General features: G+C 35.5%; 1 protein-coding gene across 1 annotated transcript; it reads right to left on the bottom strand.

The window, feature by feature from the left end:
- Positions 1-963: 963 nt before the first annotated feature.
- ogfod2 (2-oxoglutarate and iron-dependent oxygenase domain containing 2) lies at positions 964-8,965 on the bottom strand. The gene is made up of 7 exons (XM_059336434.1): positions 8,692-8,965; positions 8,546-8,602; positions 5,377-5,487; positions 5,189-5,288; positions 3,785-3,909; positions 2,523-2,780; positions 964-1,538 (listed from the first exon to the last, which is right to left on the bottom strand). Exons 1-7 carry the CDS (start codon positions 8,827-8,829, stop codon positions 1,272-1,274), a joined length of 1,056 nt encoding a protein of 351 aa, XP_059192417.1. The 5' UTR covers positions 8,830-8,965; the 3' UTR covers positions 964-1,271.
- Positions 8,966-13,473: the final 4,508 nt, after the last annotated feature.

Below are 13,473 nucleotides of genomic sequence, written 5' to 3' on the forward strand. Positions count from 1 at the left end.
ACAGGATACAATACAAAACATTTTAAATTTAAAAACATCATAAAAGGAACTTTTTTTTAACCGGTTTCTTGTCTGAATGTTGCCCGTAGGAAACTTTGTACCATTGAACCAACGACCCATTGAAATGAATGTCTTGAACAGTCTAAGTGTATGAAACTATCAAAAATTAAGGTTTACTCACCTATCAGTAGGAATATTTTTTTCCAGATGGAAAAGGGCCAGGAAATTACCTTTTCAGTGATTTTTTGTGGCGCAAAATGGCAAAGCTGTTTCCTTTGGAAAAGTCTGCAAAAAAGGGTTTCAATATGGCCTCCAGGAGGTCATGTGACAAATTAAAGGTTCCCTATACTCTTTCCTCTTTTTTTAAAGTATCGCATCACTCAAAAAGCGGCATTGTAGAAATTTGACAGGCCAGAAATAGGTATGTTGCCTGAGTGCAACACCGTACCATAGAGCAGTAGTTCTCAACCTTTTTGAGTCGCGACCCCCAATTTAACATGCATGTTGTCCGCGACCCCCGCTCACTGAACAGAATTTCACGGGCACAGTTCAGATTTAAAAAAAACACAAAATGATCCAAAAAATACATAAAATTAAGCAAAAAAGGACTCAAATTGACCACAAAATGACCACAAAAGACAAAAAATGACCAAAAAAGACACAAAATGACCCCAAAAAGACGCAAAATGACCCAAAAAATACATAAAATTACCAAAAAAGACACAAAAAAACAAGAAAAAGACACAAATTGACCACAAAATGATCAAAAAAAGACACAAAATGACCAGAAAAGAGACAAAACTACCAAAAAAAGACACAAATTGTCGGGAAAAAAAAGACACAAAATGAACAAAAAAGACGCAAAATTACCAAAAAAGACACAAAATGAACAAAAAAAGACACAAAATGACCAAAAAAGACACAAAATGACCAAAAAAGACACGAAACTACCAAAAAAAGACACAAATGACCAAAAAGACAGAGCTGACTTCCAAAATGATTTGGCGACCCCCAGAAATCATCTCGCGACCCCAATTGGGGTCCCGACCCCAAGGTTGAGAATAGCTGCCATAGAGGGTTAAATAATTTCAAATGAATTTCTTCCTGCAGCATCAATCAGTAGTAGCAGCATGTTTTGTGTTTGGATACTGCCACCTCGGGATGCTTGAGTCACAACTCTCCAATCACACACACAGCAGCTTAACAGCAGTATTAAAGCAGTATTAAAGCTGTATTAAAGCGTTATTAAAGGCTGACAGCAGCAGGAAGCATCACGTCAACACACAGGAAGTGTCCAGCAGAGCGTCAGAGTGTTTGGTGAAGCCGTCAGCGAAGCCCTCCCCTTCCACCAGCGCTGGCTTCCTGTTGCACATGGGGCACAGTTTATTACGCTCCTGTGAGGCTCTCATCCAGATGATGAGGTTCCAGCGCTGGCCGGAGGAGATGGGCAGGGCCCCGTGCATGTGCTGGCCCCGGTGGAGGAGGCCCTCGCTCACCCTGTGTCTCACTTCTGAACACTCCATCTCACTTAAAGGCACCTGCAGAGGGACACACAACCAATCACTTTTAACATAATTTAGCATTTTTGTATTGAAATGGCATAAAAGGAATCTTCTTACTGTTACAACTATTATAATATATTCAAAATATTGGGTGGTTTAGTTTCTAATGGGATGCAATTACAGTATTTGTAAACTGCGAGAAAAGCTTATCATCCAAGAGCATTGAATACATTTTTTCTTTGACCCTTTATAACATATATACAATCTAAAGTCACTGTTTAATATGAATTTATAATCAATTTGAAAAATTTTAAGGTATTCTCTAACATTTTTAGAGACACTGTGAGCAACAAAAATCATTACCGTAACACATTTTTAAATAGAGATTAAAAAAAATTAAAGTTTTTTCTTTTTTTCTTTTTGGAGAGCACTTACATATGCTCAAGGGTAGCTGGTATCACCAAAATGTATTTTATTAAAATATACACATATTTTCATTCAAACAATTCTATCTATCTAACATCTAAACATTTTTTCTCATCAATTTTCATTCTGATTTTGTTTTACATTGTTAAAAATCATTATATTTGATGATATTCTGTTAAATTATACATTTTTATACAATTTAAATGATACATTATACAAATTTATATTTATTTTGATAAAGTTTATTGAATATTTATTGTATATAAGTGTGGGGAAACCATTCAATTTTTATCTGGATGCAGAATATATTTAGTTTAACAAAGTGTGTCCTTATAATCTTCACAGGCAGAACTTAGAATCAGGATTACCTGATTCTGCTTATTTCTAGATTTAATAATCTTAATTTAAGAAATCTTGTCAAGGTAAATTATCTGTCCATGCAGCAAGATCATTTCCCTCAGATTTAGTGTTTTTATCTGGTTTTTAGACACACCTTTTTTGCAGTGTAGAAGTGGTGATGGTAGGTGTGGTCTAGAAAAGAACAGTAGCAGTAATATTAGTATTAATTATTATTAGTAATAGAACCATGGTCACCTGTCTCATATCACCAAAATAAAGGTTGCCCTCTGTGAAGTCCTTCCCCAGGGAAACGTTCAGGGTGACCTCAGCGTTGTCATAGTGATAGCTCAGGTCCAGGTCTTCCTTCATGTCATATTTAACAACAAAGGCCTTGTGGCTGTCCAGACAGCGCCCCCCACAGTCCGGATAGAGCAGAGAGGTGAGGGGGTGCAGGTAGAGCTCACGGAGGGGCGTGATGAAACCTTCATCAAAGCCCAGTTCATTCAGCAGGATCTGAAAAGAGAGAAAATTAGGAGAATGTCCTGAATAAAAGAACGTAACCCTCATGTTTTATTTCCTGACCTGCATATTTAAGTCGGAGCTGATTCAGGACCTGAACATTTTATATCTTCTTATTGTAAGGTTTCGGCTGGAGGCCTTTTTAAAGACCGAACCCCTTGAATTTCTCAGACTTTCTAAAAAATCCAACATAGTCTCTGCAAGTACCTGCCTGGAATATATAACTCATATTTCACCACTGAGGGACCATAATACAGTAGTTCTCAACCTTTTTGAGTCACGACCCCCAATTTAACATGCATGTTGTCCGCGACCCCCCGCTCACTGAACAGAATCTCACACACACAGTTCAGATCACCCAAAAAAGAAACAAAATGACCAAAAAAAGGAAACAAAATGACCAAAAAAGATACAAATTGACCACAAAATGACTAAAAAAGACACAAAATGACCAAAAAAAGGAAACAAAATGACCAAAAAAGACACAAAATTGAAAAAAAGACACAAAAAGACCAAAAAAAAGACACAAAATGACTAAAAAAGAAACAAAATGACCAAAAAAGACACAAAATTGAAAAAAAGACACAAAAAGACAAAAAAAAAAGACACAAAATGACTAAAAAAGAAACAATATGACCAAAAAAGACACAAATTGACCACAAAATGATCAAAAAAAGACACAAAAAAAGACAAAATAACAAAAAAAAAAAAACACCCAAAATGACTAAAAAAACACATTAAATGACCAAAAAGACTAAAACACATTAACATATGAACACTTTAACACAGTGGAGACAGAGCTGACTTCCAAAATGATTTGGCGACCCCCAGAAATCATCTCGCGACCCCAATTGGGGTCCCGACCCCAAGGTTGAGAATAGCTGCCATAATAGACCAAGGATCCAAATGTCAGGGCAAGATAATGAGGAAACGTGAATGACTAAGCAGTGAATGGAGGGAGCTTAAGGTGTGTCAGCCTGTAGGAGCACATACATTACCCCGTAATGGTTCATGGTGTTGGGTCTCCCTTTAGGGGCGGAGGACTGCTCAAAGTGCTCCAGCTCCTCCACCAGGTCCTCACAAAAGGTTTTGGTAAACACAGGGAAGCGATAAACCCTTGAAGCTTCAACACACAGATGGGAATCAATTAAAGGTTCTTCATTTAGCCATGGATGGACAGACATACACATATGACTACATGTGTACTAAGAGATACAAAAGACCAAAAGACACAAAATTACCTACAAGATACAAAAGGATTACAAATAGACACAAAACGGCCAAAAAGAGACACAAAATGACTACAAAGAGATGCAAAAATGAATGAAAATTTGATACAAAACAACCAATAGACCCAAAATGACGACAGAGACAAAACCAAAAGGAAAAACATGATTACAAAGAAACACATAACTACAAAGAGACACAAAATGACTTCAAAAGAGCCATAAAAACGACTACAAAGAGACACAAAATGACTTCAAAAGAGCCATAAAAACGACTACAGAGACACAAAATTACTTCAAAAGAGCCATAAAAACAACTACAGAGACACAAAATGACTTCAAAAGAGCCATAAAAACAACTAAAAAAGAGACAGAAAATGACTTCAAAAGAGACATAAAAACGACTACAAAGAGACAGAAAATGACTTCAAAAGAGCCATAAAATCAACTAAAAAAGAGACAGATAATAACTTCAAAAGAGCCATAAAAACGACTAAAAAAGAGACAGAAAATAACTTCAAAAGAGCCATAAAAACAACTACAGAGACACAAAATGACTTCAAAAGAGCCATAAAAACGACTAAAAAAAAAGACACAAAATAACTTCAAAAGAGCCATAAAAACGACTACAAAAAGACACAAAATGACTTCAACAGAACCATAAAAACGACTACAAAGAGACACAAAATGACTTCAAAAGAGCCATAAAAACGACTACAAAGAGACACAAAACGACTTCAAAAGAGCCATAAAAACGACTACAAAGAGACAGAAAATTACTTCAAAAGAGCCATAAAAACGACTAAAAAAAGAGACAGAAAATGACTTCAAAAGAGCCATAAAAACAACTAAAAAAGAGACAGAAAATGACTTCAAAAGAGCCATAAAAACAACTAAAAAAGAGGCAGAAAATGACTTCAAAAGAGCCATAAAAACAACTAAAAAAGAGACAGAAAATGACTTCAAAAGAGCCATAAAAACGACTAAAGAAGAGATAGAAAATAACTTCAAAAAAGCCATAAAAACGACTAAAAGAGACACAAAATGTCTTCAAAAGAGCCATAAAAAAGGCCAAAAAAAGACACAAAATGACCAAAATACAAATGACTACAATCACAATTTCATTTTTGCTTTTTGCCATCTGTATGATGTAAATGAAAGCTCTTTCAGGCTCACCTGCCTCTTCCTCCAACAAGTCAGTGAGAGCTTCTTCTCCGATGTCAGCACTTCGACATCGCTCAACGATCTGTCTGAACTCCGGAGCGAGGTGGGAGTCCTGAGGAGAGGTGCAGGTGTGTCTCAGCGAGGTGTTAATGACACATTATTAATGAGCATCTATTAGCAGTGAGTGATGCACTAAGTACCTGCAGATGGTACACATAGGGGTGGAGAGGCTGGTACATGTCTTTTATAGCATCAGCTCTCTCTGCAGATGTCACGCTGAGACGCCTTCGTCTGTCCACTTCCTGTGAAATCTAAGCAGAAGAGTCACAGAGTTTAGTTACAGTGGAGCATGTCATCTCATTATCTTCAGATAAAATGCTTTCTAGTGATTACAACTTCCTCCATCCTAGAACATTTAGCTCTATGTTCTCTACCACAGGCAGTGGTGGAAGAAGTATTCAGATCCCTTACTCAAGTAAAAGTACCAATACCACACTGTGAAATGACTCCACTACAAGTAAAAGTCCTGCATTCAAAACTTACTTCAGTAAAAGTACAAAAGTATCAGCATCAAAATGTACTTAAAGTATCAAAAGTAAAAGTACTCGTTTTGCAGAATGACCCCACTCAGATTGTTAAATATATTCTCAATATATGATTTGATAATTATTATTGATGCATTTATATAAGCAGCATTTTATTTTCTCAAGGTAGGGCTCATTTTAACTATTTAATATGCTTTTATGAGGTCTAATTTAGAAAATGTCACTTTAAACTTTAAACCGATCATGTTTTTCATGTTAAATCCCGATCTGAAAAGTAACTAAAGCTGCTGGCTATATGTAGTGGAGTAAAAAGTATAACATTTGCCTCTAAATTTAGTGGAGTAGAAGTATAAAGTTACATAAAATGGAAATACTCAAGTAAAGTACAAGTACCTCAACATTTTATTTAAGTACAGTACTTGAGTAAATGTACTTAGTTACATTCCACCACTGACCACAGGGGTGTCAAACTCAAATACACAGTGGGCCAAAATTTAAAACTTGGACAAGTCGCGGGCCAACATTGATATTTATTGAAAAAATTGACCTAAACAAGTTCAAACGAACTGGAACAAGCAAAGCTTGATATAACTTAATATTGCAAACATGCAAAATCGAATACCAAATAAAACAAACAAACACATCAATGGCATTCATTTCTTAAATGAAATTTAAATAAAAATCATATGTCCCTTTATTTTATATGCGGCCTTCTTTAAATTTAAATTTAACAGTAATCTTTTTCCACAAGCTAAAAATAAATGTGAGAATAAAATAACAATAATAAACCAAATGACTAATAATAATATCCTTCAATGAATGTGCAGCCATTCAAGCCTTGGACTAGCAAGAAAAAGTGCATAAAGACAACTTTAATTGTTGCTCAGTTTCCTCCACACTGATCTACTGTGTTCAAGCCAAAACACCAGCAGAGCATTCTGGGATTTGTAGTATTATTTGCACTGTATAATAATAATAATTTGGTATTGCCTTTCTGGGCCAAATATAATTATACTGCGGGCCAAATTTGGCCAGAGTTGGCCACCTGTCTACCAGGAAGGCCTATTTCTCTCAAAGCCAACAGAAAGGTCTCCATGACGACATCACAGAGACAAAATGGACAGGTTTATATTGCAATTGCACTGTGGTCAAATCATTATAACTAATTGTTCTCTGATTATGAGAAGATAGTAACTAAAAACTTTTATTTCTGAGTGTGAAAGTTAATTCTTGTTGATAAATCCAATATTATTGAGTGTGTTTGGAAAAAGCACACTATTTGTTATTCACCGGGCTTATTCTTCTTCAATTTCCTCCGTGTTTTTTCTGGTCGACTACTCCTCCCACAGTTTTTCTCGCACATACAGTAAAAAGGTATCAAATCGACCGGCTCAACCATGACAAGTGTGCTATGACTTTTTCTAAGGGTTTCGGCAAACGGTTTGCAAATATATTCGGCAAAAACACTTAGCTGATTTTAAATGCATCTAGCCTACGCTGTTTTAGTTTATGTTGTTTATTTTTTCGGTTCAAAAAGAAGAATTAATAAAAAGTAAAACCTCACCCCTAATTTGTCACTTTCAAGTCGGCATACAATTTACCAATATATCTCTGCAATGAGTTATATAAATCAATATATCAGCACGGTCAATATATATATTTCTTAATTGTATTGAATAGTGAAGACAAGAATAATATAAATTATAAGTTTAAGCAGTAATTGCACTTACCACGGTCTGCTTTCGATACATATATATACTAATTTAAACATAAATATAATAGAAATTATACGTTTATTTGAAAGGGAAATTATTATCTAGATAGTGATGAAGTAAAAAAAAAAGTGAGATAAAATTGTATTAAGACTAAAATATAACATTACTATATAATACTAAGTCTAAAATACAAAAATCTTTGAAGAGAGCTGTTAAACACTTTTCAATATATTTATAACAAAATCAATTTTGAAAATGTTAACTTAATGAAAACAAAATATAAAAGCTGAAAGAAGACAACAACATTGTTGTTACTCCACGCTGTTTTTGCATCACTATTAGAACCTTTTACAGCAAAATCAGATTGCAGTAACTACATTTTTTTCATCGTTTTTTAACTGGCCAGCCAAATGGTTTATAGTTAGGTTAGTGATATGACACTTATTTCTACATGTATTGATGACGTAATTTTTATGCTAAAAAATCATGACGATTTATTTGACCTTTGACCCCAAAAATGTAGTTACTGAATCTGATTTTGCTGTAAAAGGTTCTAATAGTAATGCACAAACAGAGTGCAGTATCATATATCATAGAGTCAGTATACATATATAGTATAATATGTTCTTATCTTCTTTTAGCTTTTATATTTTGTTTTCTGTGAATAAACATTATCAAATTGATTTTGTTATCAGTGTATTTAAAATGGTTTAACAACTCTATTCAAAGATTTGTGTATTTTAGACTCAATATTATAAAATTGTTTAGTCTTAATATAATTTTAGCTCACTTTTTAACTTGATCACTATCTAGATAATAATTTCGCTTTCAAATAAACGTATAATTTCTATTATTTTTATGTTTAAATTAGTATATATCCAATGCAGACGGTGGTAAGTGCAATTACTGCTTGGTTTTGAGTTGGATTTTGTGGTTTTTATATAATTATTTCTCTGAAATAAAGCAAAATTTAAATCTAAAACTTTGTCACAAGATAAAACAGACATCAAGGAGTTCATTTTTACATTTAACTAAATTTTGACCAAATATGTAGTTACTGCAGTTAGACTTTGTATTGCAGAATATTAACTAACACAAAGTTTTCTTACCTTGTTGAACACATCCTCAAACTGTTGCTCTGTCACACAGCCGAGCCTCCTGAGCACCTGAGGAGCAATATTTACCTGTCAGTAGTTACAGAGCGGACATGACACTTCAAACATTCATTCTGGTATAAAAGTGTGACGTCACTGACTGTCTGGTAGTCCAGTCTGAACTGCTGCTCGGACACAAAGCGGACATGGAGCCTGTAGTCCTCCAGGAAGATATTATCAGTGGTGAAACAGTTACACGTATAAAACTGACGACTACCGTCTTCTTCTTCGTTTGTCATTACTACGCGTTTTTAAAAAAAAGAAATACTTTAAATAAACACGCAGAAACCCGCTAAGGCTGTTAACTGACAAGCTACGCAGCTAACATTACTTGTGTATTGACATGTAGATGTCTCTGTGTGTGTGTGTTAGTTAGCCAGCAGCACCAAACATTATACTTCCGGTTGTAGTCTTCAGAATAAAAGTGTCACCTCCTCAGATATTGGCTGACATTACTTGTGTAGATTTCTATGTATGTGTGTGTGTTAGCCAGCAGCAACACACGTCAGACTTCCGGTTGTAATCTTCAAAATAAAAGTGTCACCTCCTTAGGTATTGGCTAACGGTACTTCTGTAGATGTCTATGTGTGTTAGCCAGCAGCAACAAACTTTATATTTCCGGTTGTAATCTTCAAAATAAAAGTGTCACCTCCTCAGATGTTGGCTAACGTTACTTCTGTAGATGTCTGTGTGTGTTAGCCAGCAGCAACACACGTTAGACTTCCGGTTGTAATCTTCAAAATAAAAGTGTCACCTCCTCAGATATTGGCTAACATTACTTGTGTAGATTTCTATGTGTGTGTGTGTGTGTGTGTGTGTGTGTGTGTGTGTGTGTTAGCCATCAGCAACACACGTTAGGCTTCCGGTTGTAATCTTCAAAATAAAAGTATCACCTCCTCAGATATTAGCTAACATTACTTCTGTAGATGTCTGTGTGTGTTAGCCAGCAGCAACACACATTATACTTCCGGTTGTAATCCTCAAAATAAAAGTGTTACACACGTTACACACCTCATTTCAGAGGAATAAATAAAAATAACAACATCGACATATATATTCCACATTAAGTGGCAATCCCTTTATAAAAATAAAAAATATTTAAAATTTTACCAATAGTGTTATTGCCAAAATGTGCATTTGTAGATACGAATTGTGACCACTAGAGGGCAGAACATATCCACTATAAATACACTATGAGGTAGGCCAGGGGTAGGCAACCTGAGGCTCTGGGGCCACATGTGGCTCTTCAGGCTGTTACAAAAAATATATACAAAATTAAATTTATTTGCTATTGTCTTTACATGTTGATTTTCATTGATGTTGGTGTATGCCCAAAGCAATTTGTATTCCTGAATAATAAAAATGTGTTGCTTAGTTCCGGCATTACATTTTATGTTATTTTTACATTTTAGTCAACTACAATGTGCACCATAGATTAATAAAGTATATGGCTCGGCATCTTAACCTCTGAATTTTGCCCTGTGATGACTGGGCCTAACCTCTTGTCTGATTTCTGCTGAGTATGGACCCCACCACTGTTCTGGTTGCTTAATTAACAAAATACAATTTCATGGAATAACAGAGCAGAATTTTTTTTTCATGAAAGATGTTTTTCTCTCAAGTAATGACATTATGCTTCCATAGTTTTGGTTCACTTTCACTGCTTTCATCAAGATCAATTCCAGCAGCAGCCTGCAGCTATTTTCAGTGAAAAACCTTTAATACACTACCTGTCCAGCACCAAATGGCAGACAGACAAAGTTAGCTAGTAATAATAACAACAACAACAACAACAACTTTTATTTGTATAGTACCTTTTGAAACTAGGTTACAAGGTACTTGACAATAAAACAAAAGATAATTAAAAACACATAATAAAAATAACTTAAAAGTAGTAGAAGGTCAACAAAACGCCTTTTGTGACCTGTCAGGATTTAGGGACCACTAGTAGGGCCCTGCTGGAGGATCTCAGGCAGCGATCAGGCTCTTAGGGAGTAGGATATCACTAATGTAAGCAGGAGCCTGACAATTGATGGCTTTAAAACTAAGCAATTAAATCTTAAAATCAATTCTAAATCTTACAGGAAACCAGTGAAGGGCACTTAGGACTGGTGTGATGTGCTCACTTCTCGTTGTGCGGGTTCAAAGCCTGGCAGTTGGAGTCTGTGGATATTATGCTTGCTGATGCTGGAATAAAGTGCATTACAATAATCAAGTCTAGAAAAAATAAATGCACAGATGACTTTTTCCAAGTGTTCATGGGAAAGAAATTACTTGATTTTGGTGAGCAGCCTCAGTTGTGTAAAACACGACTGCACTGCCTTGGTCACCTGGGCATCAAAGACAGATGTGCATCAATTATTACCCCGAGGTTACTGGATAGGGCATCCAGAGTAGAGGAGAGGTTGTTTGCAATGCTTGTGCTGGAGCCAGAGTACTTCCCACATAATCTTAGTAAGCATAACAATGGAATGCCCCAGGGGAAGCATGTTAACAGTAAATAGGAGGGGACCCAATATAGACCCTTGGGGAACCCCCAGGAGAAAGGAGCACAAGAGATGAAAGCATCACCAAGCATGACAGAGAATGACCTGTTTGACAGATATAAAAACCAATCCAGTTGGTAAACACAGCATTTATCACCCAAAGGTATTTTTTTCAAGAGTTAGTAAAGACCAAAACAGCTGAAAGGGGACAGATGTAACTCTTTATTAAGGCTAATGTTCTGAGTCTGCTCAATGGGTTAAAGATAGAGTTCCCCAAAAAATTAAACCCACCCTCTGGACACGCCCCTGCCCTGCTAGGAGTGCCAAAAAAACAAGTTTTAAAAGCATCTGGTGAGATATTCAAATGTATTTTTGACACTTTGAGCACAGGCAGAATACCATGTACTGTAATTTGATTATATTCATAAAAACTCAAAATCTCTACGGCCAAAAATCGGCAACTTACACCAGAAAAAAATGTTTTCAAATAAAATGCACTACAGGTAGGACGAAAAATTTTATCAATTGTCCCTTTCATGGGAAACGTTAACACAATTTGTTATATTTAGAATTTTACACATTTTGTTTATCTCTCTGATTTAAGTCAATTATTATAACTACTGTAGGCTATACAAAGTTAAGTAGCTACTATTAAACATTTGGAAACTAAAACTCCACTGTTGCAAATGCATCTGACCCATTTATTACAAAAACTGTTTGCATATTTTCAAAGGATCGTCTCATTGACACTTCACTTCTGGTGTTTGTGTTTAGTTTCTTTCATTGGTGACAAATCTAAATCACTGGGCAATATATAGACTAAATCACTAAATAATGTAATGACGAATTCAGTTATTTTAAAGAGCAAGACCCCACTTAAGAACAATAACTATAATATAAACTCATAGGCAACCTCTGATTTTTCATTCGTAGTGATGTCCAAATGAAGCTTCATAAACCATCAGCTGTATTTGTTGACCCCACCAGATAGTGCTCTTGGCTAAAAAGTGTTGAAGAAATGAAAACAAAGTGTGCTTTCTCAGCTTTGTTGAACATCTAGTGGGCTCTGAAAAAAAAGGAACATGGTTCATGAAGCTTCATTAAGCAGTCACTACTCATTAGGTATGGACTATAAAGCCTTCTGGCCAAGGTAAAACCATCCCTCTCTCCTAGGGACCTGGAGAAGGTTATTCATTCTTTTATTTCAACAAAACCGGATTTTTTGCAACTCGCTGTATGTAGATTTAGACCAGCACTCATTACGACGCCTACAACTTGTACAGAATGCTGCAGCGCGTCAAAAAGAAACGTGAACACATAACCTCAGTTCTGGCCTCTCTACACTGGCTTCCTGTCCGTTTCAGAATAGATTTTAAGATCCTGATGTTTGTTTTTAAAATTTTAAACGGATTGGCTCCAGCTTATTTGACGGAACTCATACAGGTTCACAGAGCGACCAAATGAGTCAAACCTGGATGAGCCTAAATGCAGCTAAAAACAAAAGGCGATCGCTCTTTTGCAGTGGCTTCCCCGAAGCTGTGGAACAGTTTACCGCTGCATATCCGGTCGTCAAAAACTTTGGACAATTTTAAATCTTCTCTTAAGACTTCGAACCTGGGGATCGGTTAAGACTGATGTCAAAATAATCGGTATCGGCATTAAAACACCGTATTGGTCGACCACTAATATGTGCCATAAATTTTACGTTGATTAAGGCAGCTATTCTCAACCTTGGGGTCGGGACCCCAATTGGGGTCGCGAGATGATTTCTGGGGGTCGTCAAATCATTTTGAACACAACATTTTTTGGTAATTTTGTGTCTTTTTTAGTCATTTTGTGTCTTTTTTTAAAAGTCATTTTGTGTCTTTTTTTTGTCATTTTGTGTCTTTTTTTGTCATTTTGTGTCTTTTTTTGGTCAGTTTGTGTCTTTTTTTGTCATTTTGTGTCTTTTGTGGTCATTTTGAGTTTTTTTTAAAGTCATTTTGTTTCCTTTTTTTAGTCATTTTGTGTTTGTTTTTTTGTCATTTTGCATTTTTTTTTGTCATTTTGTGTGACTTTTTTTTACGTCATTTTGTGTCTTTTTTTGGTCATTTTGTGTCTTTTTTTGGTCATTTTGTTTCCTTTTTTGGTCATTTTGTGACAATTTTAAATCTTCTCTTAAGACTTCGAACCTGCGTGAGAAGACAGTTGTTTCTGTGTGTTGTATTGCACATCTCATGTTATATATTATTAGATCAAATTGTCTTTTATTTTTTATTTGTGAGTTTATTGTTATTCAATTATGTATCTTGTATCGGATTGGATTTTGTTGTTATTCAGTTATGTAAAGCACTTTGGTCAACCTTGGTTGTATATAAGGTGCTCTAGAAATAAACGTGACCTTGACCTATAAAGCAA

This window comes from Centropristis striata, chromosome 7 (assembly GCF_030273125.1).
Source record: "Centropristis striata isolate RG_2023a ecotype Rhode Island chromosome 7, C.striata_1.0, whole genome shotgun sequence".
Lineage (NCBI taxonomy): Eukaryota > Metazoa > Chordata > Actinopteri > Perciformes > Serranidae > Centropristis > Centropristis striata.

Coding starts and splice junctions, on each gene's coding strand:
- ogfod2 (XM_059336434.1), bottom strand. CDS start 8,829: ATGACAAACGAAGAAGAAGACGGTAGTCGTCAGTTTTATACGTGTAAC. Junction 5,488..8,545: donor TTGAGGATGTGTTCAACAAG/GTAAGAAAACTT, acceptor TCTTCTGCTTAG/ATTTCACAGGAAGTGGACAG. Junction 3,910..5,188: donor CTTGTTGGAGGAAGAGGCAG/GTGAGCCTGAAA, acceptor TGTGTGTTGAAG/CTTCAAGGGTTTATCGCTTC.